This window comes from Desarmillaria tabescens, assembly GCF_030435595.1.
Source record: "Desarmillaria tabescens strain CCBAS 213 chromosome Unknown EV420scaffold_15, whole genome shotgun sequence".
NCBI lineage: Eukaryota > Fungi > Basidiomycota > Agaricomycetes > Agaricales > Physalacriaceae > Desarmillaria > Desarmillaria tabescens.
In genome coordinates this window covers 487808-511491 of record NW_026848314.1, presented here as the reverse complement: position 1 = coordinate 511491, position 23684 = coordinate 487808, and the positions used below count along the sequence as shown (strand labels likewise).

At 47.9% G+C, this 23684-nt stretch overlaps 8 protein-coding genes across 8 annotated transcripts; 5 read left to right on the top strand and 3 right to left on the bottom strand.

Moving 5' to 3' along the window:
* Positions 1 to 65: 65 nt before the first annotated feature.
* Positions 66 to 1585, bottom strand: EV420DRAFT_311544 (uncharacterized protein). Its single transcript, XM_060481656.1, has 9 exons — positions 1459 to 1585; positions 1388 to 1402; positions 1315 to 1335; positions 1177 to 1236; positions 1103 to 1126; positions 1035 to 1052; positions 913 to 980; positions 774 to 850; positions 66 to 721 (listed from the first exon to the last, which is right to left on the bottom strand). Coding segments are annotated over exons 2-9 (807 nt in total). The 5' UTR covers positions 1390 to 1402; positions 1459 to 1585; the 3' UTR covers positions 66 to 184.
* A 768-nt stretch (positions 1586 to 2353) lies between these two features.
* Positions 2354 to 3859, bottom strand: EV420DRAFT_311986 (uncharacterized protein). Its single transcript, XM_060481657.1, has 4 exons — positions 3304 to 3859; positions 3188 to 3250; positions 2975 to 3130; positions 2354 to 2918 (listed from the first exon to the last, which is right to left on the bottom strand). Exons 1-4 carry the CDS (start codon positions 3475 to 3477, stop codon positions 2445 to 2447), a joined length of 867 nt encoding a protein of 288 aa, XP_060331487.1. The 5' UTR covers positions 3478 to 3859; the 3' UTR covers positions 2354 to 2444.
* A 1885-nt stretch (positions 3860 to 5744) lies between these two features.
* On the top strand, positions 5745 to 7294 carry EV420DRAFT_311325 (uncharacterized protein). Its single transcript, XM_060481655.1, has 3 exons — positions 5745 to 6081; positions 6133 to 6762; positions 6822 to 7294. The coding sequence occupies exons 1-3, from the start codon at positions 5950 to 5952 to the stop codon at positions 7005 to 7007; spliced, it is 948 nt and encodes a 315-aa protein (XP_060331486.1). The 5' UTR covers positions 5745 to 5949; the 3' UTR covers positions 7008 to 7294.
* Positions 7295 to 9052: 1758 nt separating this feature from the next.
* EV420DRAFT_1642238 (uncharacterized protein) lies at positions 9053 to 9905 on the bottom strand (the record flags this gene model as incomplete). Its single annotated transcript, XM_060477332.1, has 4 exons — positions 9053 to 9367; positions 9415 to 9539; positions 9589 to 9721; positions 9774 to 9905. The coding sequence occupies 4 exons, from the start codon at positions 9903 to 9905 to the stop codon at positions 9053 to 9055; spliced, it is 705 nt and encodes a 234-aa protein (XP_060331485.1).
* On the top strand, positions 9762 to 15149 carry EV420DRAFT_1677554 (pol II transcription elongation factor; the record flags this gene model as incomplete). Its single annotated transcript, XM_060479166.1, has 22 exons — positions 9762 to 10269; positions 10306 to 10467; positions 10526 to 10607; positions 10656 to 10736; positions 10787 to 11329; positions 11383 to 11413; positions 11463 to 11572; positions 11631 to 11723; positions 11776 to 12240; positions 12307 to 12760; positions 12820 to 12978; positions 13026 to 13192; positions 13255 to 13388; positions 13447 to 13570; positions 13617 to 13711; positions 13777 to 13840; positions 13896 to 14033; positions 14085 to 14209; positions 14271 to 14433; positions 14489 to 14612; positions 14669 to 14796; positions 14851 to 15149. Exons 1-22 carry the CDS (start codon positions 10081 to 10083, stop codon positions 15147 to 15149), a joined length of 3930 nt encoding a protein of 1309 aa, XP_060331484.1. The 5' UTR covers positions 9762 to 10080.
* Positions 15150 to 16037: 888 nt separating this feature from the next.
* EV420DRAFT_1539155 (uncharacterized protein) lies at positions 16038 to 18712 on the top strand. Its single transcript, XM_060473036.1, has 14 exons — positions 16038 to 16324; positions 16381 to 16481; positions 16532 to 16605; positions 16661 to 16684; positions 16739 to 16832; positions 16891 to 16907; positions 16964 to 17050; positions 17116 to 17180; positions 17233 to 17394; positions 17445 to 17539; positions 17590 to 17600; positions 17654 to 17712; positions 17766 to 18224; positions 18283 to 18712. Exons 1-14 carry the CDS (start codon positions 16271 to 16273, stop codon positions 18352 to 18354), a joined length of 1374 nt encoding a protein of 457 aa, XP_060331483.1. The 5' UTR covers positions 16038 to 16270; the 3' UTR covers positions 18355 to 18712.
* A 1876-nt stretch (positions 18713 to 20588) lies between these two features.
* EV420DRAFT_310895 (uncharacterized protein) lies at positions 20589 to 22206 on the top strand. Its single transcript, XM_060481652.1, has 3 exons — positions 20589 to 20754; positions 20825 to 21823; positions 21868 to 22206. Exons 1-3 carry the CDS (start codon positions 20752 to 20754, stop codon positions 21907 to 21909), a joined length of 1044 nt encoding a protein of 347 aa, XP_060331482.1. The 5' UTR covers positions 20589 to 20751; the 3' UTR covers positions 21910 to 22206.
* EV420DRAFT_310896 (uncharacterized protein) lies at positions 22207 to 23476 on the top strand. The gene is made up of 4 exons (XM_060481653.1): positions 22207 to 22268; positions 22326 to 23134; positions 23260 to 23315; positions 23366 to 23476. Exons 2-4 carry the CDS (start codon positions 22561 to 22563, stop codon positions 23366 to 23368), a joined length of 633 nt encoding a protein of 210 aa, XP_060331481.1. The 5' UTR covers positions 22207 to 22268; positions 22326 to 22560; the 3' UTR covers positions 23369 to 23476.
* Positions 23477 to 23684: the final 208 nt, after the last annotated feature.

Here is a 23684-nt window from a genome sequence, read left to right as displayed (position 1 = left end):
CACGAGGATGGAATCTTCTGCCGTTAAACATTGTTGAGGCTGCGCAGGTGGAAAATGACATGCTGAAACGAACTTTCGAATGTACAAATTGGAAGGCATGAAGACACCAGTCAATGACTGGACCGAGAAGAAAACGTAAATCTATCGTACAGTTACGTGTCAGTTACTTGGTACAAAGGGCCGTTCAGATCAAATTCAGCTCTTCTAATTTCTCCTCCACCGCCTTCATTACCTTTTCCCGGTCGAGATACTCTCCCAAACGATCCACTATATCCCGCTTAACTTCAATAAGAGCCAAAATACCTTCCAGGCCTATCTTCTTTCCTTCCTCCGCCGACCATCCCTTCCGGGTCGTCAAATCCTTTATGCACAGATCTGTGTACACTGGCACAAGCCAATCCTTCAATCCGTACTTAGCCGCCAATTCGGCTTTGACAATGGGATCCAGACTCGGGACTTTGGTGATAGCCATATCTCGAATAAGTATCATCTTGTATCGGCACGCAAAAACAAGAACCCTGTGCCAATCCGACTCGGACTGGATGTCGTGTCCACTGAAACAGTCCTTTGGGTAGAATAGGGACAACACAAGTTCAAATGCCTGTTGGTCGACATCACAAGGCAAAGACTTGAATATGATGTTGAACGGTAGTTCGTGTGCGAACACAGAAGAATTCATCACCAAGAAATGACGGTGGATTTTGTACCGGGTCCCGTTAATCTAAATATGTTCATCGACCAACTCGGAACAGGGAAATCTGCAAGAAACCAACCTCGAGATTGACATTTCCATCTTGAAAATAGAATCGAGGGTGGGGAATGAAGGGGCAAGGCGGAAACTCCGACCAACCTGTCGACAACAGTCGATTTAAGATGACGGTGTATACAGCACATCGAGGTCCGTCTACGCACCATATTTTACAGAAGATGGACAAGGAATAGCAACTGAAGGCATAGGGAATGGTGGCGGAGAAAGACTCCTACATTGTAGGCTATAAGCATAAGATATTTCGTATCGAATCTTTGTGACAAACCTGCTTCGGGAAGTAGTCCTAAATACAGCAGGTGAAAAAATATCAGGATAGCAGAAGGAATGACGAACGGGCTTGGGGAATTGACGACACGGCTGTTTTAATGGTCAATCATAAGTTAAGATGGAGGAAAGGATAATCTTACGGAGGCCACGGACGAGAATGACTGACGGACCGAGAACAAACGGACCTTGAGCTTGATGACCTACTGGAGCTACAAAGTATATCAAAGGGTTTTAAATCGGTGAGCACACTGAACTGATGGACCAGTGAATATGCTTACGGAACGATGATTGTTTGAGTCCTTTAAGGAGATGAATATATCGACAATAATAAAGAATTAAGACGCGTCGTACATTGGTACTTGACAGCTAAGACAAACCAAATGAATATAAGCACACTGGCAGAATGCACAAGAGTGGCGTACATTTGTGGATAGACAGCTGGAGGACTTGGGGGGTAACAAGAACTTGGGATGTAACCAGGAATCGGTGGAGGTGCGATTCTGGCAGAGGTCGACGGAATAGAGCTAGAAAAACTTGAGAACCTGAGGCCTCACTGAATCAAGACTAAACCCACGGGGATATGGACGACCCGGAAGCAAGTTGCCACGACGGGCTGGATGACCGACTAGAAGACCTACTGGGTCTGGGGCATCGTATCAGACCTGAATGGCTACAGAAAAGCCGGAAAAACAAAGTATAAGTACCTGATAACGACTGCAGGGCTGGAACGTCCAGGAGATCTGGGCAGAGCAATGAGCTACTTAATCACAACGCAAAAATCTAAGAGGACTGCGTACTGGCTTCGCGGACTCCGAGTCTGAGATCGTCCTCTTCGGGATGGAGATCGACTCAGTGGAGCTGATGGCGGTGCACTATCAGTGGGGGAGGGAGGCATCGCAATCATTGGGAAAGCTGTATTCTCAACAAGCGCCCGCTGATGTTGGTCTTTTAAAGGGCAGGAAAGTCACATGCCGATGCCAACATTATGTATGCAAACTTGTTGCGTAAAGAAGACCTGGGTCCCAATTTTGATTATCCATATTGAACGAGAGCAAAAATAGCAATGTAGACTGTACTGAGTATATTGGGTCGTCGAAGTGATGGGGAGAGAAAGAAACCGGCACATGTGTGCCGGTCCGGGGACAGAATGATGTGTGAAAAAGCCTGCCTACCGCCAGAATAGTATTCACCACCGACTCAATTGGTGGGCAGACAAGGGTTTGCATATACTCACTAATAGTACTGCCACGATACTTCAAATTAAAGATTAAAGCTAGAGATGTAGTATAAGTTCTAAGTAGTGTTCTGAGGGCAAATGAGAGGCCTTGAGAAATGAGCGAAAGAATGGATGATAAAGTGCATGAAGACAGAGAAGACGGTCATCAACCAGGCCAATGTTGACACAAAATTAAACCGCCTCAACTCGCGATTCAACCTGGATAGCGCTGTTCCTGTTCCTGTGCCGCATGTTGGACGTCCAGAAGTACTCTTCAGTGGAAGAAGACTCTTGATTAACCCAGACAGAGATGTTTTTGCTTTCCTTAGCACGTTCCACTTCTGCGGCGACCTCTTTCTCAAAAGCGCTTCCAGAGCAGCAACTCAGGGCGTCGAAGGAGAGTTTCGACGGCGACCGGTGGATGATCATTCTCGTGGAGATACATCTGTCGGGATTCATATCTTCGCATTCGAATTCGATGGGATCTTGAGCAGTTTGGGTCAAGGACGAGAGTATAGACTCAGGAGTAGACACAGCGGTAGAGGGCCTAGAGGAAGAAGCGGTCGAGCTCGCGGTGAAAGGGCGGGGTGGCAAGGGATTGTCGAACGACAGAACACGCCTAAGGGCCTTCCGAATGACAGTGGCATCGACCGAAGCGGCAGGTGCCTACGCAATAGTCGTCAATAAAGGATGGAAATCAGAGCGATAGCACCGATACGCACCTGTACTTCCAGGGGGTCGATGATAGTAAACTCATCGCTGAGAGGGAGATCGTCGGAGCCGTTAGATGGTTTGCTGCTCGAATCGGCTTGCCGCTGCAACGTCTTTTTGGTGGGGTCGAATCTTTGGGAATCCAAAATATCGGCCGTGCTTTTTTTCTGAGGAACAAAATCTCAATCTTTTGCGCCAACGCGAATAGCCATCGCAGTACGTACCTTGCGCAAAGGGAGGTCAACTTCCTCATCAAGAACACTTTGTGGCGCGGTAGTGGAAGTAGTCTGCAATAAGTGAAGTGTTAATCCAGTGTGGCATAAAAGTAGGAGCAACGAACCTTTTTGGTGGGATCGAACCTTTGCTCGTCCATGATGTCCATGCGTGAGAATTGCATTACAGGCGTGTAAATTGAGTGGAAGAAGATAGTAAGTGTTCCGACGGCGAAGAGGTCGATAGAGAGAAACTGAGCAAGTATCGAGGCCCTTATATGCTGTTTTGAAACCGGTGGCATTTCTGCTCTGCATGAACAATGTCTGTGTACAATGTGTCCGCATGCCTAATAGGTCAAGGTCAAAGCCGCGCTATAACAGGCAATGATAGTGATCGATGACGGAGATACATTCATCCCCAAGGGCATGACCTTGTTCAGGTGTCCCGGCAGCCTCATCTAGCTTCTATGACTTTATCAGTGGCTTCTACAATTGAACGCTTCGTCCGCCCTGTGTTAGACAAAAACATGACAAAGGGGCCCTGGAGTACTTTGTGGTGTCTTTACCCTGTCATGAACTTTGTCTCGGTGGTCCAGATAGTCTTGAGAGGTGCCACCCAGACATGCAAAGATAAACTGAGATCCCGACAGAGAACAATACGAGGCGAACAATCAACAAGAAAGAATCCAAGATCTTGTGGCAGCATATAAAGGGGCCCGTTATAGGTCAACTTCTCCGTCGAATCGATATCGCACACCGCAGTCCTACGCACGCCGTCAGAAACATGGAATCCAGCAGCCACGTCCAGCTGAGAAAGGTACTTACTTCCATCATTCACTTGAAGTGCTAGAATCTTATCCTTCTATATTGAAGGCTTCAGTAACTTCCATTTGCTCAATCTCTTCATTAGAAGAGTCGGTACCAACCAGGGCCTACACGTTGACCATACGAAGAGCTCCAGCGAAGATTGTGAGGCTTGTTGGGGGGAAATCAAGTGGCAATCAACCGAAAGTGAGGACTACAGCATCTGTACTGTTGCTTGATTAACACATACGCCCCTAGCCTTCAAACGCTCCCACGAAAACCGTCAAACACACCAAGAGTTAGAGAATAGCGCTGAGAGATCTTTCAAATTATTAACTGTGTTTCAATAGTATCCTGTAATTTGATGTCACATTGAAACATAAGACCGCCTTGAAAGGAGAAAGAAAAGAGGAGTGTGCGCCCATGCAGCGGTGCTGAGCCTGGGATCAGTGGCGCTCAACAAGGGTCGCTGCACTGCCGCTCATCATCGCTCGGGTCGGCCGGCCCGGACCGGCGGACGCGAGCTCGGACTGTTTTTTGATCTTTTACTTCCATGTCCTTCTACCATTACCGTGCCTGGGAACAGGCCCTGCCTGTTGGTATCAATTCTACCACTGCCCTCGTTCCTTTCTATCCCTAGATTACCAGCCTACTCAGCCAATTATCCTGGCATCTACTGGGAACTTGTCATCATCGCGGGGCGCTGTTAGCGCCAAGTTTAATGCGTTGAATCATGATGTACCCGTCCCCAATTTTATGGGAACCTACCGAAAAGAAGAAGCGACCCTACTTCTCCGAAGAAGTTATTCCTATTCATAGACGGCGTATCTCAATGTATGTATGCGTAAGTTTTTCAGGAGAAAATCCGACCGCAAGCTATGAAGTACTGAATATGCTTCTAGTCGTTTACACAAATGATTCAAGCCCGGACCGCGTGGCTCAGACGCAGTCCTACGAGTTATTGGAGCCGAATTTTAGATGGTTCTCGGTCGCAAGTCGTTAGGTGTGCAACTCTACTTCACGCAATTTTAACACAACCCCATTGCCTCGAAAAGGCCGGTCGAGATGCTATACATTATGCATTTGATTAATCATAATTGAATCTGAGGAGATTATTTCCTTTCCGCCCCCCGAAATCATGACGAGGCACCCGCCTCCCTATCTCTAGACCTGATATCGACTGTTCGCACTTGGTTCTAACAGCCATTCTTTGATGGGATAAATGACCGCCATCTATGCCATCATGGTTGCTTCCTGCGCGGTACCGTGCGGTCCCCAGGACATCCGACAATGCGCATCTGAACGAGGCGTATGCTACGCCGCTGTGCAGCGCTGTGCCTATTCACTCCTTTCAAGACAAAGTCCTTCTTTTGTCACTCTGCGACTTCATTTACTTATTTCACAATTCAGGGCATGCTCTTGGAGCAAACGCCGCAGTTTACTCGCAGTCCTACGTTGCCATGAGAGGACGGCTTCCGGTGAGGATAATACCTCTCACGCTGCGGCCAAGCCTTAGGTTGCATCGGTTGCATCAAAGGACAAGGCAAAAACAACCGTAGAAAGCCGCCCCAGCGGACTAGCAACACTAGCGCCATCCCCAGGAGTCCCCTCTCCCGACCTCTCAGAGTCGAAAATAACTGGAGGGGCGCGATTGAAACACGTATTACTATATGTTCGAAGCATCCGTTGCCTAGGTGTCAAAGGGAGCAATCCTACCGATCGACATCATGACTACACGTGAGGCTACTATCTAGATCAACATTCCAGAATTTGCAAAACAGTCTACGCAGCGCCGAGATCGTTCCAATTTGCCGACATTTGGCCCAGGTATAAAAAGGTGGGTCCTGTCATAGTTTGAGTTTCCCCACTATCCAATTCCTCTGGACTTCACTCTTTGCCTTCGCCTAGCTGTGCTGGCCCTTCGTTCTTCGTTCAATTCGTTATTACCCCTGCTTTTTATTTGCACCAACATGGTCGCTCCGGCATCTTTCAACTCAATCTCCGTTGCAGGCCAACAGGTGACCCAACAGATCGGTAATGGCAATAAAAGTTCCAAGCGCGCGAGCATATTTCTCAGTTTGCGAAGACGTGAGGATAGCCAGGTTTGTTTTCTCAGATATCTCTTTATTCTTCAAACTAACTCTTTTATGCAGAATATTCTTGATCTCAATCTCGGGTCTCCCTTCCTTTTTGAAGATGTTTTTTCAGGCTTGACACCCTCGCCACGCTCTCTTGAGTTTAAACTACCACTTCCAAGTGCTGTTGCTCCCTCTTCACCACTGCCACTCTTCTCCTCTTCCTTCGTCGAGCCCTTCGACGCTTTTGTCGACTCCGAGTCGGATGCTTCGGATTCCGAAGATGAGGAAGATGATACACAATACATCAGCATCCCTTCCACCAGTCCTTTCTACCATCCTCCACCCAAGCCGCGCTCCTTTGATTTCGCACCCTGGTCCGAATCATGCAGCTCATCATCATCTATGTCGTTTGCCTGTGATGCGCTATCCGAAGATGTCGGTGAATCGGCTGCTATCCTTTTCCATGAAAAGCTAGACGGAATACCTTATGTCCGCGACGATGTATTCATCGTGGACGATGAGTTTCTCCATGAAGCTGGCACGGAGTTATACGTGTCACCTTTTGATGTCTACCAGGACATGTATTTGGATATGCTCAAGAATCCCGTGGGGCTCATGTCACTTCACGACGAGGACCCTTGCCCAGACGTCCCTGTTGATTTTGACGAGGAAAACGCGCATGCTGAGATGTATTCCGGTATCCTTGTGAGTTTCCCCGCTATACCTCCGCCTTCTATTCGCTTTACTGACCCACTCTTCCGTAGCCGGTGACTCTAGAACCTGTTACCGTAATCCCGTCTGTGGGTCGCCAGTCACCAATGTTGGACATGCGCCTGGTCGCGCCTTTCGAGGAGGCAGAGGCGCAGCTACGTAATCGTGCTAGCGTCGTGCCTCCTAGTTCTCTGTTCTGCGGTTTGTTTCCTCAGACCAACACCGCCATGCGCAATTAAGCGCAGCGTGTCTACTGTTTCGTCCTGTCTTCATTTATAATACCCTTCAAACTTGAAGTAGCACCCTCTTTCATTTCTTTTTCGTTCCGGTTGGCAATCGGTGTAGTTCGGCGGATATTATGGATACCCTGAGTTGAAGTTTGATACCTCTGTCGATAATATAGACCTCAGGTGCACTCCTGTATATTATACCTACGTTCTTATCCGTAGAACAATCATTATTTTTTCCCTCTTGCTTATTTTATGGGTCCTGTTAGAGAATGCGGATGTCTGAAGGTTTTGGATCGGACAGCGGGTGCGAAGAGCGACGCTGTCAACCCATTTACTCCTGGAAACGCACTGTCAGGGAGATCCTGCTAAATATCCTACAGCCGTGAGATATATATAGGTTTACTGCCTTCTCCTAGTATGACGGCGGCGTAGGGACTCAACGAGACAGAACCTAAGGTGTACCATTTCGATATGTGTGCCGGAAGTGGCGCCCGTATCGAGGCTTTGAAGTGACGTACGATGTATCCGGCGCGGAAGTAATTTGGAAGAAGTTAACCCAACGGGTTGCTAGGTTGAAGAATATTAATCCCTCGATTCTCGCAAACTTGTTTACTAAATAACCAGTCTCGAGTGAGTGGTTATATCTCGATCCCGGGTACCTGAGGATGTTGAAACGAAGAAGCCCCAGATGAAGCGAAGTACAACGGAGAAACTCGGATGATCAGGCTTGACTTACTCGGACTTCCGCGGACACCGTCGGCTTGCAGCAATGTACGCTGAGTTGTGGTATTCTTTAGATTATAGCAGAATTAAAAGACATTTCTACACTGCTACTGGCTCAGAAACGCTTGATAAGGTTCATTGGGGTAAAACATCAACACCGACTCAGCCCTCGTCACCATAACAAGGTTATGATCCGGTCGTAGGGCCTATGGAGCCAATTGCGGGAGCCGTTGAACCTCTGGGTATCCGGCACCTTCGTGGCAAGTGTTTGGCTTATTGCGGGTGGTCGGCATGTGCAAACGGATAGCGACGTGCAAATTTCGACACAGCACGGCTTTCTCTAGACCCACAAATAAATTTATTGTGCATTACTGATTATACAACGTTGTTCAGTTGTAACATTTTTAAAAACGAGGTTGTAATTTGTCGATATAGAGTGTTTAACGTTTAACGCTAAAAAGCGGACTTGAGTCTTGAGAAAGCCAGTGATGTAATGATAAACTGAGGAATTGACAATGGCATTGCGGCAGTAACTTCCACGATAGTCAAGAAAATACCATAGTACCATAGTACCACTGAAAAATCACGATACCTGGAGAGTCGACAATGCATAGACTCTCTCGAGTGTCGGAGTCTCGAAAGCATCCATTTTCATTTCTTCATGTACATTTATTATTTTCTAGATACTATGTCAGTTCGGACTTTGTGCCTTTTCTCCTCTTACGTCTAAGTTCGACATTGAATAATCGACTCAACACTGGCCCCGGGGCAATCCGGCAGATAAATAGCAAGGTGCCGAATAGTTGCTCAGGAAGCGGATGATACCGAAGTGGGGGATCGAGATATAACCACTTACTACAAACTCCTAAATAACGGTGTGGTTGCAATAAGCTGCTCAAACGACGCTGGTTGAGGGGCTGGGAAACATATCAAGTCTTCACCACCTATTCATCAACGTGTCGATCAGGAACAGCAGATAACAGGGAAATTCTCCAGATACGTTTCATTCGTTGCCTTGGAGAAAGTCAAAACCATTCGAAGTAAATGCTATACGTGATGTCCCCTGTTTATAAATCAAGCTTCATTCCACAATGATCGAGGCAGTATTAATTCTCGTTCTTGGTCTAATGATGTAAACGGAAAGGGACGAGTCATCCATTATACAACGACGTCCGTCGATTTATTGAAATCTGTAGTTCAAAGTCAAGATGTGAGATTCCTTCGGCACTACGTTGGAGTTGAAATCCAATCACCAACCGGGAGTGATAGGCTTTAACAACGTCCTGACCCCAACATCATATGTTGATATCATACGAACTTGTATCTGGATTTCATGAACCCTCATCGTCATCTTCGTCATCATCACCGAAAAAGTCGTCGTCTTGCTCTGCGTCGGCCACAGGAGCAGAGGAGGTGAATTTACTTGGTTTGGATACTCGCTTTTTTGTCAGGATGCTGGTGTCCGTAGACAAGTGTAGCTCAGGTTCGAGAGGCAGCTCTCCACCAAGCATCTGCTGCCGTATTTGATCCTTAATTTGTTGTCTCTGCGCATCGGTTTCCGATGAGTCGGTGGAATTTGACTGCGTTTCGGGATGTCGTATTTCCGGGGGGAAGAGTGATATGTATTTCTTGGTTTTGGGGTAATGCTGAATAGGTCAGGACAGCATTTGACATACAGAAAAACCCGACGGACCAAGATATAATTCAGATCGACGCGTGCATCGAAAAGAGATGACTCTACAGCTTTCTTTTCGGATTGGGAAGCGCTGGAAAGTCTCTTCTTGACCTGCTTCACTTTCCGGAGGACCTTTTGTCTTTCTGGCGCTAACGTTAACTGATATATAGGTATCTTCAATCGGAGACTCACCGAAAAACTTCACTCCATGATAGCGCATTCCCAGTGCTCGTTCCTTCCTACTTTGCTCTGCCTCAGCGAGTTCAGCCTCCAGAGCTTTTAGCCGGCGCTCTGTTGTGACACGTACATCTGCCGCTAGGTTGTCCTAAGAAATCTGAATGAAAGAAATGCAGGGTGATACACATTGAACTGCCTACCTTTGCGAGCAGTCTTCGTGTCTGTCTTAGCGATGATTTAATCTTTTGGACACCAGGCGTACCAGATTGACTGCCACTACCTTCAGGCCGGTAAGGCTTCCTTGTCGTCTTTGGTGTCCGTGAGGGTGCCATTGTGTAGTCGATAACGAAAAAAAACAAACAAATACACGAGCGGTCAGTTGGTAGCCTAGCCAGTGAAGCAAACGGTCCGTGGCTATTTGTCTTTCGTGACGTCGCCAAACATACATCCGATCTTTTCTCCTTTTATATTCTTCTTCCTGGACATTATTTTACTGTACACTCTATAATGCGGAATCTCTCCCTTGTCGCGTCGACATCGTCTGCATTACCATTGGACTCAGAAATCATATCGTGCACGACCATCGATCTTGATCAAAATATCACGTACATTGCGACGGAACGCTGTAGTGCAGGCGCAGATGTTCAGGTAAAGATATGGAAGGCGGTATCAGACGAGAAGGGTGGTTGTCTATTCGTGAATTCATCTCCAGCTGGCTGAATTCGGCTTTAGGCAACTCGTTTCTACGACCTGAATGCCACCGCGATGTCAGAATATACGTCGCACCCACAAGTGGTTTCCCTTCGAGTGCATCTGGACAATCAACAGCTTGTCGCGGTCCTTCGTAGTGGGGATATTGTAACTGTTCCCTTAGAAGACGGAGTTTCTCAGGATGTGCGTCCAAGATGCATTTTCCCAGTTGATAAATGGCTGATACACCATTTTACCCTAGGATGATGTTGTTGGTACGGTTGATGGAGGAATTTTCGCTGTGTCATGGAGCCCAGATGACTCTTCGCTTGTGCTTGTTACCGGTATTTGCTCGCGGGACCCGACTGGCCTAGATGCTAATCTATAACCAGGGGATAACAAACTGATACTGATGACTTCGACATTTGATGTTCTATCTGAAACACCCTTGCACCCCACTGATTTTGGCGAAGGTTCGTTCTGATGTATTTCGGTGCTGTACATGTATCCAATACATCTGTAGATGCTCCAATAAACGTCGGCTGGGGTTCTAAACAGACACAGTTTCATGGCTCGGCGGGTAAAAGTGCCGCTCAGGCGCCTTCAAATGTAATTCTCGGCATCAGCCCCGACGACGACGCGCTCCCTCGCATCAGCTGGTGCGGTGACGGTGCCTTCTTCTGTGTGTCTTCCCTGTCTCCGGATCAAACTCAACATCGCGTTCTCCGCGTGTATGATCGTCAAGCAGTATTACAAACCACCTCCGAGCCTATCGCCGGTCTTGAACATACGCTTTCATGGAGACCATCGGGAAACCTGATCGCGGCGACACAGCGGTTCGGATTTGAGGGCGGCGGAATTGGTAAAGCCGGACGTCATGATGTCGTCTTCTTCGAGCGCAACGGCCTCCGCCATGGCGAGTTTGGTATCAGAGTCGGTGATCTGAATGTAGACGATACCTCAAAAACGGGAGACTTCAGATGGGGCTATAAGGTTAGGGAACTCAGATGGAGCTCAGATTCAAACATACTGGCGCTATGGATTACAAGGAAGGAGGGGGACATTGGTATGGGAAATTTCTTATGGGCCCCGTGCTTCCTTGTTCATTTCTACATAAAGTTCAGCTCTGGACGATAGGAAATTACCATTGGTAAGTTCACAAGGGTACGATGACATGCGATTGATTACCGGCTCTTTAGGTACCTCAAACAGGAGATTGTAGCGCCTTCAAATACTTCACAGCCTGGCTATTTTACATCAGTGGAATGGCATCCTGAGAATGCACTCACATTGATCTTGACAACAAAATGTAGGGTTTTGTATGCCTGGAAAGATGTTGCAGCCTTCCAACTGAAGTCATATTGTAGCCCGAGTTACCCAACGAACTTATGGTTGGATTACGTCTTCTTCTCCGACAGTGCCCCCTCTGGACACAGGTTCCGTTGCAGTGATTGATGGATGTAAGATGAGATTTCAGTCTGTGTTCATCTGTCTATAACGATCTTTTTACAGCCGACATCCTCCTGACGCCATTCAGGACACAAAATGTCCCTCCGCCGATGTCCTCCTATCAACTTACTGTCTTACCTGAAGCTTCTCAGGCATCTCGAATTCCTATCCACGTATGTTTCTCCCACAGCTCCGACATGCTAGCCGTTCTATGGGAGACGGGATATGTGGAAATATGGGATCTTTCGACGAGGCTGACGCCCGGGAGAGGGAAGGTCATGGGCCCGAAGAGGGTTACTTGCCTGACCTCTCCCAGTGCGAAGCCTAGGTCGTACAGACAGATTATACTACGGAGCGATGGTGTCCTTCTCCTTGGGTCTGATAACGGCGATGGGTCGGATATTATTACGACTGTTGAGATTGAGGAAGAGGCAGGACATTCTATGGTGATGCCATCCCGAAATGGCCGTCTACTTCCAGTGGACCAAGGAATTATATGGCAGTCCCCAGGCGGAGAATTGTTTGATGGTTAGTCTCTCCGTAATCCATTCATTAGGACTACCCTTAAGCTTACGCTTCTAAATTTAATTTCAGTTCGGGTTAATAATTCATTGCTCATCTGCAGCTTCCCTTCGTTTTGCCTGACCTCAGACCGCGTAATCGTCGATGATTCCAGCTTCTCCTTGTATCTGGGACTCACAGAATCTGGGAAGATGTACATCAGCGCTGAGGGCTGCTCGAGTGCGCTGATCGCCTCAAACGCAACATCCTTCACACTTGCCTCTAGGTTCTTGATATTCACTACGGGGAACCATGAAGCCGTTTTCGCAGACATCAAGTCGCTATTCTTGTATATCAAAACGGAGAACGAGAACGACAGAGAGGCGCTCAAAGGCAGCTGGGAGAAACGGCGTGTCGAGAGGGGTTCGCGAATTGTCGTCCCAGTGCCCAGTGCGATGGGCCTCGTGTTGCAGATGCCCAGAGGAAATCTGGAGACAATCAATCCACGACCATTGGTCATGGAGGTAGTTAAGCAGGATTTGAATAAGTAGGTTCTTTCTTACCTTCTTACCTTCTTTGTACTCGGAAACTCAATTATTCTTTCAGTCAGAAGTATCGTAAGGCGTTCATGGCCTGTAGGAAGCATAGGATCGATCTCAGCGTAATCGTACAACATGACGAGAAGACATTGTTGGATAATGTTGCCGCATTTGTAGAGGATGTGAAAGAAGTAGATTATATTAATCTGTTTCTGACAAATATTGGGTACGTTTCTGTAATGTATAACGCTTTTAGCTAACCTGCATCTCCAGCCGTTCTTCTCAACCCCCGGAAGCTATTGCAAGGATATGTGATACCGTTCGGGAGGAGTTGGAGAAGAGAGATCTGACTGGATATGTCAATTCCATATTAACTGCTCACGTTGTGAAGACTCCTCCGGACCATGAATCAGGGCTAAGGTTGCTACTACGTTTGCGGGGTACGCCTCTCAATCTATCGTCATCCTACTCTAACCTCATCCGTATTATATGTCCATTCTAGATGCAAACCCGGAGTTGGTAGAAGATGCAGTCAAGTACATCATCTTTCTCGTAGATGCCGATAAGCTGTTTGATACCGCTTTGGGAGTGTATGATTTCTCGCTGGTGTTGATGATTGCACAACACTCCCAGAAGGTTTGCCTACCACCTCTACTGAATGCACCATTCGTTGCTGATACGGTGATGGACATAGGACCCCAGAGAGTACCTCCCTTTCCTCCGCGAGCTGCGTGCCCTGGAGAAATATGTACAAAGATTCCGGATCGATGATCATCTGAAGAGATATGAGAGCGCTTTGAGGAATCTAGGCCTCGCTGGTAAGCGCCGTGCAGTTTGAATTCTACTTCCCTGATGCGGCTTTAGGGGATGATCACTTTGATGAAGCCATAGCCTATATCGAGCGTCATCATCTGTATGAGAGTGGATTGTCAATATGGAAGGGGACAGAGCGGCAGAACGTAAGCCCATTCTTAAAATTACATTCCGCATTTTCATATTCATGGTTATATTCAATTCATTTTAGGCTGTGCTAACTGTGTATGGTGACTGGCTGTTTGAAAGAAGAGAGTTTAGACAGGCTGCGTCAGGTAGGTGGCTTGGAATGTTTCTGGATGTGGGTAAAGGTTGATCAATTTATTGTAGTATTTGTAGAATCTGGGGCACTTTCTAAAGCTATGGTGGCGTACGAAAAGGCGTTGGAGTGGCAAAGTCTCTTTGACCTGACAGTTCGGATGGAAATGCCTGAAGAGGACCTTGTTGCGATGGGATATCGTGTTGGTGGTATGTGCGCTGATTTCCTGGCTATGACTTCTTGCTAAGGCTCCCGTGAAGAGGATTTAACATCAAAGAAGCGCTACATGGAAGCTGCTCGTGTTATTCTCGACTATGCCAAAGACGCTCGAGAGACGGTGATTACACTTGTTCAAGGCAATGAATTCGCTGAAGCGCGCCGAATTGTGCGTCAAGGGATCATCTTTCCATTTCCAATCGGTTATTAACTTTAAACGCCATTTCTAGATGACGCTTCATCGCAAGCCTGAACTTTTGGCTGATGTCATCCACCCGGGCGCTCTGGAAAGCCGATACCAAATCAAGGAGGACGTGAACGAAATGCGGGAACAGCTGCGTAAGCAGTTCTCTAGACTACAAGAGCTGCGCATCAAGAAGGTGGAGGAACCAGGTAAGCCGTTCGCTTCCCCGCTTTTCATGAAGTTTTTTCTTGATCGTTTCGATAGATGCGTTCTTTGGCGTTGAAGACACGGCCTTACATAATGTGGATGTGATGACTGACGTATCGATGCCCTATACTGCCTTCACCCGGTATACGGCAGCTCCGTCAGCCACATCCCGGTCGTCCAAGTGCGTTTTAATCAATCTTTGTATTTACTGGATGGTTGATGTGCAACAATTTATAGGCAGAGTTCTCGGTCGAAGAGAAAGCAGGAGAGGAAGGTGGGCTCGGGTAGGAAGGGCACTGCGGATGAGGAGGAGTACCTTTTCAAGTCTGTGGCTAAGCTCGTTGTGAAGTTTGCTACCACCCGAGGTTTGTGGCGAGTTGCCATCGGAGAGAGGTGCTGATGGTTCTTTATTGTTACAGATGAAGCCCGAAGCCTTATTCCACACCTTTTCGAATTCACACCCGACCATCGTGAAGAAGGTTCCAATCTTCAGAAGGAGATCGATGCGTTCGAGCGGGAGCTTCAGGAGGCAGTCGAGGACATCTGGAAGAAGCCCGCAGCGGAGGAGGGTGAATCGACGACAGATTCTTGGGCGGCGCGAATGGAGCAAGTCGAGAAAGCGAAACGAGTGAACCCTGTTGATTCCGTGCCTAAGCCTGAACTGGGACGTAATGCAGACTGGCGGTTAAGGCTTTTGGACTTGGACATGGAGGCGTAAATTGATGACTTGGTGTCGCATCAATGATCTTTGGATCAGCGGTGGGAGACTTGGTCCATTCCGAGGGGGCTACGTCATTTGCTGGCTTGCTTCTGTCATTATATGGTGGCTAGAATGCTACTGTCGCAGAAAAGAGGCATTGACTGCTTCCGAACGGGGACCTTGGCAATCCACAATAGATTAATGTACGCCACAGGGAATCAAGGGATGTGTTCTGTTATTTTGTAATGCCATCCAATCTGGAGGCTGGTTGTTCTAATCTAGCGCTCCTCCGTCCCCTCCATCTCCCTTGTGGGTCACCTGAAAGAGCGTATTTCCCGCTATTCATTCTTGGGCGGTCCGTCGTATAGTGCCCCATGGAATCATGGGACTTTTTGGACGAGCTCCGACTTTCGGAGTGACTTCGGCTCGCAATTTTACTAACCCCAGTCAGCCTACACTCGGGTGTCGGTCGGCCTCGTTTTGCACCAACATAGAAAAGTGATTCAACAGTTGGCTCTACGTACCGTGGAATGAATGATGTGGCATTTGGCAGTACGTAGCTCAAATACTAACATGGAGCATCAGTCTATTGTTTTAGTGTTTCTGGGGGTACTTTGGCAGGTAAAAACGTCGAGCTCTGTCCTTCTGGGTGGGTGAATATTTTTGAGGGAACACGGACAGCTTAAGGGTAAGTATTCAAGCATCTCTGACCGGATCGCGGTCGGCGATCTAAAGATGATTCAAATTCGTATATAGAATGAATACGACGGTTTCCAAGGCGTTCTTGCAACCAACAGCGTTCTACTGCCTGTGAATGAGAGAACATAGCTACAGAAAGTAAAAATGCAAGGCTGTACCAGAGAAGCAGCGGGGAGCAATGAACGGGTATTTTTGTGCGGCAGATGCACATTTGCCTCCGGTAGACGTGATCGAAGCCGGCTTGGCTGGCTTGGGTTCGAATTTCCAATTCCGGTGCCTTGGGCCGGGGAACACCGAACAGGGACAACAGCGACAAGCTCTGCTGAATATCATAACCTTTCGTGGATGCAGGGTCTCTTCCACTCCCTTTTCTTTCTTTCTTGATTTCTTTCAAAACTGGCCTCTTTCACGACATTTCCAGTCTCTTTTCGCGACATTTCATGAGCTCTGGATCGCCACCGGCCTATCTTCTGTGGGCCGTCCTGGCTTGCACCGTGAGCGCACTGTTTTGGGTTGTACGGAGACGAGGCGTTGCTTACTGTGTCTGCAGTTTCAAGCTTTCATGACTCTTCACCTGTGGTCCTACGATAGATTTCAGTGTTTGAAATGGTCTTCTGGTCGACAGCCTGGTGCTTTCAAGCGGGTCATGACGTGAATACGCCTTTATCACTGCTCGCGTTTTTCTCATCATTTTCGTCTAGGTACTCCTACGTCGCAACCGTGCCTCTCCTTATGGTGTTCAGTGTCACAATAACGATCCTAAAATACAGGGAAGGTGCGTGTTCTGTTTCATCACCTGGTTGCAGCACTCAGCAGCTCGTTGCGAATAGGATACATGACAATACTGGATACTGGTATGTACTCGGCCGTTCGGTGACTTTGCTCCTTCTGATTGGCTGCTTTTGTAGTGTTACCTCGGCCACTCACTGTCTGGCACCACAACCATCTCCGATGGGTCCTCCCACTCTACTTCATCCTGAGCTTTGCTTGGGCTTTCGAACTGTTCGTGCCTCTTTCCTCTCACCCTCCGTTGATTGATATGTCAACTCGCTTTTTCTAGCGTCACCCATCTTGAAGGCTAGAACATTCTTTACTTCCGTATCAACCCCATCCCTGATGATTAATTCCAACAGAATTAACTTTCTGGCTCTTTCTCCTTCATCAAGGCCCCAGCAAGCGCAATTGGTTTCATAGCTGGGAGTTCCGTGTGTGGTATCTCGGTAAATCTATGTTTCGTTCTTTTCAAATTCGCTATTGCTTACCAGCCTTCGGCGCCTTTTTCAAGGGAGCATGATAGCCATTCTCGGGATGCCCCTCGCTACCCTTGTACAAAGAAACGACTTGGATTCTGTATGCTTGTCATTTGTATTCCCGCATTTTCGGAGCTCACGTCCGATTCTAGTGCGTGGCCTGGATTTTCCTCAGTGGTTCCTCTGCAGGGTCCTTGACAACATTGTGTTTTGTCTACGTTCTTGCTCGTTTCCCAGCGTTTATTCGTCATGTAAAACTTGAAGGTGCTGAGCCAGACGTCGTTATCAGATTGGCCACCTTTTATCATCTGAATGTGGGTACGAGTCACCTATCTGAGTTTATTTCTCACCTCGGACGAGATAGGTCATTCGGGTCATTTTCCGCTTCTTGTTCAATATTCCTCTTCTTGTCGTAGGTGCTGATGGTATCGCCACGCCATATCCGGTTCTCAGCCATCCGTAAGTCCCGTGTTCGATACTATTAATACCTACTCATCCTTTCTTGTTAGATTTTGGCCTGGTAAGGCTTTGGTCATTTTGATCGATATGACTGATGAACATCGATTTCTGAAGACTTCTTGATCATGATTGGAGGAATTGGATGCTTCGTTTCTTCCGCGATCACACTACTAGTAAGTTGAAACAACATCCACAAAAATTTCAAGTGAGTCTAATTCTTTGCTAGATATTCTTCCCCCGATCTATTACCCGAGAATCTGGTTACATGTCCAAGAATATTTCACCACCACCGCCACAATCGGCACCTCTCTTCACTATGCACTCTGGCTCACTGCCCCGTTATCAGTTCCAAGATCCATCATCTGCCAAATCCGGTGATGACGCCTACCCACAAATCTACAACTTTCCCAATGACACGCAACATTCGCTGTACTGCCCACATCTACCACCGCATCACCATCACCGGCATTTCTCAGAAGACATGGATGTGACATCGCCCGACTCTGACATTGACCACGAACCCGAGACATCCGAATACCACAGAGGCGAAGAGCGCTCGGATGTGACGTGGGACTTGCGTCCGGGTACATCGCAGAGCAGCAAAGCACGTATGCAACCTATGGCGTCAACTTCTCTGGAAGAGGAGGCTTCGACGAGTGCCCCCGGCCAGGCTGTCCATCCATACGTGCGTCGCAGACTCTTCTTCATCTATCCATCATATGTCTAACTGATAATTTGTCCAGATCATGACATTCACGTCTCCAATCGATTTACTGGACCCCGAAGCAGATGAATATCTAGCACGTCCAATATAATTCATATCTTCCTCATTTACATTTGTTTTCCATTTGGTGTCTCAAGGTCTGTATTTTTTAACGTCGCTTTATATCCTGCTGTGTCGAATACGCTATATATACCCTACCCTCTTGCACCTACTATCTTTTGTGTACTCTTACCTTGTCTCCTGCGCTTTGATCTCTTCGTTCTGTACATAATAATCAGGGTAGGACTCGCTTTTGCCTTAGGATCTAACTAGCATATAGTAACTGTACCCATAACCTGTCCAAAATCCGAACCCATGGAAACTGCCCCCCGACGAAGGAGTGTATTCTGTAAAGATGATTAAACATCTGCCAAACTGCGGAACCTGACAAGTCTGTTTATTGTTGAATGAGAACCTGTCAAGTGGAGGAAACGGGGTGCAGAAACCCAATATTGTTCCCGGTTTTGTCGTGGGTGGAAAAACCCAAAAGTGGCAATCCCGAGCCCGACGGGGCGTGGTCGGCTTTACGGAGGGTTATGCCGGCAGCGCCACGTGGCTACTCTTGGAATACGACCCCCGAATCCCTTGGCTGCGTCGTGACTGGGCGCTGGGTAGCGGGACTATTAGAGCGAAATGGCGGCCGGTGTGGGCTCTTACTATCTCTGAGTTTGGCGAGCTGCATCATTGCTGGCATGCGACAGATACAACAATTTTAATCATTTTTCGCCTATCCAAGTTTCGCCGGTTGAACTTAGTCTGTCTGCAGCACATCGAAATGAGGTACTCTGGCGGCGGCTTCCACTTTAGGGACTGATCTTCGGACTATCATCTCGTCGCTTGCTGCGGAGCTATGTAGAGTTGGTCGTAAGGTAAATTATTTCCCAGCATTCATCTCCGCACGGGCCCGTGCTGTGTTGGTTGAATACAGACTGTGTCTGGGCTCGAGCTCTTTTGCCGCTCCTGATTGTTCTAATGGTTCCACTTCAACATAGCACGCAATTTTCCAGAATCAGGGTCTTGTCAGCACTGGGGCGGTTCCCATACTTATTAACACGACCTGAGCTGCTCAGTTCCTTCCCCACCGTTGGTCCTTACGAAGGACCTCTCAAACGACCTGGGACCGTCTCTCTTCTTTGTCGACCGTCGTCCTGGATCTCATATCTGGCGTACCTGGGCTGACGGGCATCCTGGCAAGGCTGCCATTACCTAAAATCTCAGGAAATCTGTCTTAGATCGACTACAGACGACAAGTTTTTTCCATTTGTCTCTAACCGAATGATGCGTATGTCCCGATGGCAATTCCGGCTCGTCGTTACATGTACATAGCAGCACGCAATCTCTTCATAAATTTGCCGTCGCAACCGAGGCTATCAGTTCGACATTGGATTCGGAAAGCGGTATCGGCAAACATGCCCTGGAATGTGATTCTGGTCCAGGAATGGAGAGGCTCGGTGTATTGCCTTGGTCAGGTCCGTAAAGGCGAGTGATTTCATTAATTCATTGTTCGCCGTGCCTCTGACTGACCGGGATCAATTTTAATAGAGGGTGCCCTGAACGTTCAATTCTACAAGTAGGAGTCCCTGACATCACGGCCCGTGAAATTTCGCGGGGGATAACAGGGCGCCTGTCATGATCTCTTATCATTTTCCTCCCACAACTTGACGGTCCCGACGTTTACTACTTACTCATTTCTCACGATGACATGAAAAATGTATCCCCATTACGACTCCCGGAGTGTTACCGATTCAGTTGTAGAAGGCGCAGCAGCGCGGTGCCCCTACCAAACCGGTAGAATTTTTTTCTGGCCTGTTTCAGAATTCCTTGATCATCAGATACATAACGGGAGTGTCGAGTATACTTCTGATCCTGTAACAGAATGGTGTTCCGTTGGCCATGATTGCCTGCTTTACGTCCAGATTCGAGGACGTTATCCGCGCCCTTACCACTGGATTTTTGACCGACCCCACGGGACTGCTGGTGTACGTGTGAATTACCTCTTGCCTCAGCGACTCCAGGATCCAAGAGGATGTCAGGCGGATGCTAGCTCTGGACTGATTCTGTCTAGTGCCTCGAGGTTCGTCTTTCAAGTTACCATTAGGTTATTGCCGCTTCCAAGATAGCCATACTAATAGAATGAGGTAGTAGAAGCATGTACTCTGTAGTGATAGCTAGCAAATTGGCCAACTGTTATCGTGATCAACGTAAAATTGTAAAAGGGAGCAAATATTTCGTCATGTAACAGTATGGAAAAAAGTTAGACGAAGTGGTGAGAGGCGTACTGAGTGCCACGTGACTATATAATTTACTTCTCTTATATTTCTAGTTACTTGTTCTCAACTCTCACCCCACGCTCGCTGTCATTTTTTTCAGTCTTGAATCTCTCTATTAGCACCAAGGACCACTTCCATCGAAGCGCCCAAAGGGTTATCAGTAACTTGAATGCCGGCTGATGGTGTGTAGTGACAGCCACGATCGAGGTCGCAGTGGCGTTGTCCATTTACTGACACGAGTTTTCATTCTAGGTACTCGTCATTAACCCAGCGTCGGGCTCTTCATCCAAGAAGCGTCGTATCAGCGACGATTCATTCGCCACTTTATTCCCCCCCGCCCCGCCTGCGGCCAGCCACGAATCTGGAGCGGGCGCGGCGCATCCACTGGCACCCGTGCAAAGGTTGCCACTAGAACTATTATTTGAGATATTCACCTTGGCCATAGAACCATTCAACGTCTTCACCGGAGGACCATGGATCCTAGGCAGAGTCTGCCGAAGGTGGCGTCAAGTTGCCTGGTCGTGTCCGGCGCTATGGGCGTCTTTCTCGGTGCCCCGTCTGTCCTTTTTTAAAGAGAGGGCTAGCATAGCGCTCCTGAACGGTGTTCTCCAAAGGTCCGGCTGTGCCGATCTGGCTTTCACCGTGGATTTTGACTATCTGTGCGGAAGCCACAAGGCGCTTGTTGATTGTCTATTCCCACACATTTCCCGATGGAAGAGTGCCAGTTTTATTCATGCCAAACCCGATGCCATAGTGTCTTCATTCTCCGAGCTTGCTCGTCCGCAGCCATTCCAATTGGTTTCGTTGGGCCTGGGCTTAGCGGAGCCGACGTATCTCGACTCTGTTGCAGGAGCTTGTAATGTGTTTAGAGAGGCGCCTCGGCTGAGGACGTTGCGATTGTCCGTCGCACATCAAGTCTTCTGGCCGGGTAGTATCCAGCTGCCTTGGGCCCAGTTGACTCATTTAATCCTGGACCTGCGGACGTCTGGGGCCGTCGAAAAGTGCATAAACACATTGACTCTTTGTCGAAGGATTGAAGTATTTGAGGACCAGACTGTGGACATGGATGGGAGTAACATGAATACTAATATCATAACGCTTCCCGCCCTACGTTCCCTTCATCTGCGAAATTCTTGCATCCTCAAGTATTTGACTTGTCCATCTCTTGACGAGCTCACACTTCCCTCCGATGTCTTAAATGTACATACAAGCATGACATTGAAGATGATGCAACAGCGATCCTGTGTCCAGGTGCGAAAGTTTTGTTTAATCCTAACGCAGGATCCAAAGTTTAGGTGGCCTATATCCGATATCTTCCCAACCCCAGTCTTTCCTGAGACCGAGGAGCTCGTGATCGACCTACGAAATCTGAACAACTGGGGCAGCCTGAACCAGCTCTTTGAACACATCGCGTTCGAGGGTTTCCCAAAGATGAGGTCTCTGACAATCAAGACACGACACGTTTTCATGGCGGAGGAATCCTGTATAGCTTGCGACTCCGCTTTGGTTGATCTAATCGAGTATCGTTGGCAGGCGGCCGAAGCACGACTGCGAACTGTCCGCATAGAAAGTGATACCGTTGCCGCAGGAGTCTGTAATACGCGACCGGATTGGAGAGATGCGATTATGTATAACATTCAACGTCTGACTGCGTTCAAGCAAGAGGGCCTAGACATAAAAGTGTACGATCTGGAAGGTGAGCAATAGGACATTCGTTCCTACGAACTGACTAAAAGTGCGAGATAGCGCATAGGATATTCCTCTGAGCGGGGAGAGATGGGTGTCGTTGTTGTTGTTGTTGTTGAACATCGTGCAGTCAACTCTGGTCTAGGTCCTGGTGTGGTTCGGACGTTAGTCAATCATCTGAGGGTGTCAACAAATGTTGTGGTACACCGAGGATAAATGGTGAATGACGAGTTTCCGTGGCAGGGATGGATGTTCATGGGATCACGCTAACCCTTATGCTACAAAGTTAGCTACAGTCTCATATGCATGTCTGTCGCATGATATCCAAATACCCCTTTTCATCTCCCACTATGGACGACATCAAGCTCTACTTGAAGCCTCGCCCGGTCCACCCTAAGTTTGGCGACCGTCCATGGATGCTGTTAAATTCAGATTTCCCATATGGTCCTTTCTGCTCAGCATGGGGAACAATTCCTCCTGACGCAACCGAAGTTTATACAATCCACTCACATTCCTTAACTGCCGCTCTCACCAAGCTCGAAGAAATTCTCCCAAAACTACGCAAGTCAAATACAGAGATCTCACGTATCCAGGCGTCTGCTCCTACAAGCCCTTTCCGTGCTATGTTTTGGGACGGTTTTGAGATTGTCATACCGGCCCAGGATTTTCTCGCCGATTGCCAGTACCAGACCGTCAAGCTTGTGTATGGCGACAAGACACCCCCTAAACCTACCTGGTACCGCAAGCATACCCCCCAGTTTTGGAAGCTTATGGAAGATGCCATATTTCCGCTGCGTCAAGATGTCGAGCTCATCGAGCTTGATCTTCAGCGGCTCCTATGGACGAGCATTCTTCTTCTGCTGACGCAAAATATTAGTGAGTATGATGTTAATCCTATGACTTGTGTTCATTGTTATCAGAGCCACTCTCAAAGTCGATGGAAGAGATTGACGGTGCGCGTAGTTTTTCTTTTCTGTGACTTGTTTTGACATTTTTCATAGGGATTACATGGGGATCCATGATCACGGGCGTCCAAGAATATATATCCGGTCTCTGGGTGAGGGACAAGCGCCAGTCCCCCCAAGTTCGAGTCTCAGCCTCCACCAGTAGCGAGTCGACAGCCAGTACGAGCACGACGTCTTCGGCGTCTGACAATCAAGAGCATTCAGCAACGAACAGTGTGGTCTTATCTCCGAGTGGTCGATCTACAAAGCCATTGCGTGTGAGCGTAAGTCTTCCCCTTTTCCCGCTTCGTGACTGTATTCATAGATCCGGATGGGATACAGGGAAAGATTAAGGTAGACTGATGTAGGTTCTTCGCTCCGTTTGTTCCCCTTTCCATACAGTACCATACTCAGCATTATCGACGTTCTATTATATACATTAAAAAGCTTCCTTACATTGTTTCCCGAGCACTACTTGTGGA

Coding starts and splice junctions, on each gene's coding strand:
- EV420DRAFT_311544 (XM_060481656.1), bottom strand. Junction 851..912: donor TCCATCTTCTGTAAAATATG/GTGCGTAGACGG, acceptor TGTTGTCGACAG/GTTGGTCGGAGTTTCCGCCT. Junction 722..773: donor ATGGAAATGTCAATCTCGAG/GTTGGTTTCTTG, acceptor GAACATATTTAG/ATTAACGGGACCCGGTACAA.
- EV420DRAFT_311986 (XM_060481657.1), bottom strand. CDS start 3,477: ATGCCACCGGTTTCAAAACAGCATATAAGGGCCTCGATACTTGCTCAG. Junction 3,131..3,187: donor TTGACCTCCCTTTGCGCAAG/GTACGTACTGCG, acceptor TTTGTTCCTCAG/AAAAAAAGCACGGCCGATAT. Junction 2,919..2,974: donor TCGACCCCCTGGAAGTACAG/GTGCGTATCGGT, acceptor ACTATTGCGTAG/GCACCTGCCGCTTCGGTCGA.
- EV420DRAFT_311325 (XM_060481655.1), top strand. CDS start 5,950: ATGGTCGCTCCGGCATCTTTCAACTCAATCTCCGTTGCAGGCCAACAG. Junction 6,082..6,132: donor GAAGACGTGAGGATAGCCAG/GTTTGTTTTCTC, acceptor TCTTTTATGCAG/AATATTCTTGATCTCAATCT. Junction 6,763..6,821: donor AGATGTATTCCGGTATCCTT/GTGAGTTTCCCC, acceptor ACTCTTCCGTAG/CCGGTGACTCTAGAACCTGT.
- EV420DRAFT_1539155 (XM_060473036.1), top strand. CDS start 16,271: ATGAGCTCTGGATCGCCACCGGCCTATCTTCTGTGGGCCGTCCTGGCT. Junction 17,051..17,115: donor GTTCCGTGTGTGGTATCTCG/GTAAATCTATGT, acceptor GCCTTTTTCAAG/GGAGCATGATAGCCATTCTC. Junction 17,181..17,232: donor AAAGAAACGACTTGGATTCT/GTATGCTTGTCA, acceptor GTCCGATTCTAG/TGCGTGGCCTGGATTTTCCT.
- EV420DRAFT_310895 (XM_060481652.1), top strand. Junction 21,824..21,867: donor AACAGCGATCCTGTGTCCAG/GTGCGAAAGTTT, acceptor TCCAAAGTTTAG/GTGGCCTATATCCGATATCT.
- EV420DRAFT_310896 (XM_060481653.1), top strand. CDS start 22,561: ATGCATGTCTGTCGCATGATATCCAAATACCCCTTTTCATCTCCCACT. Junction 23,135..23,259: donor TCTGCTGACGCAAAATATTA/GTGAGTATGATG, acceptor CATTTTTCATAG/GGATTACATGGGGATCCATG.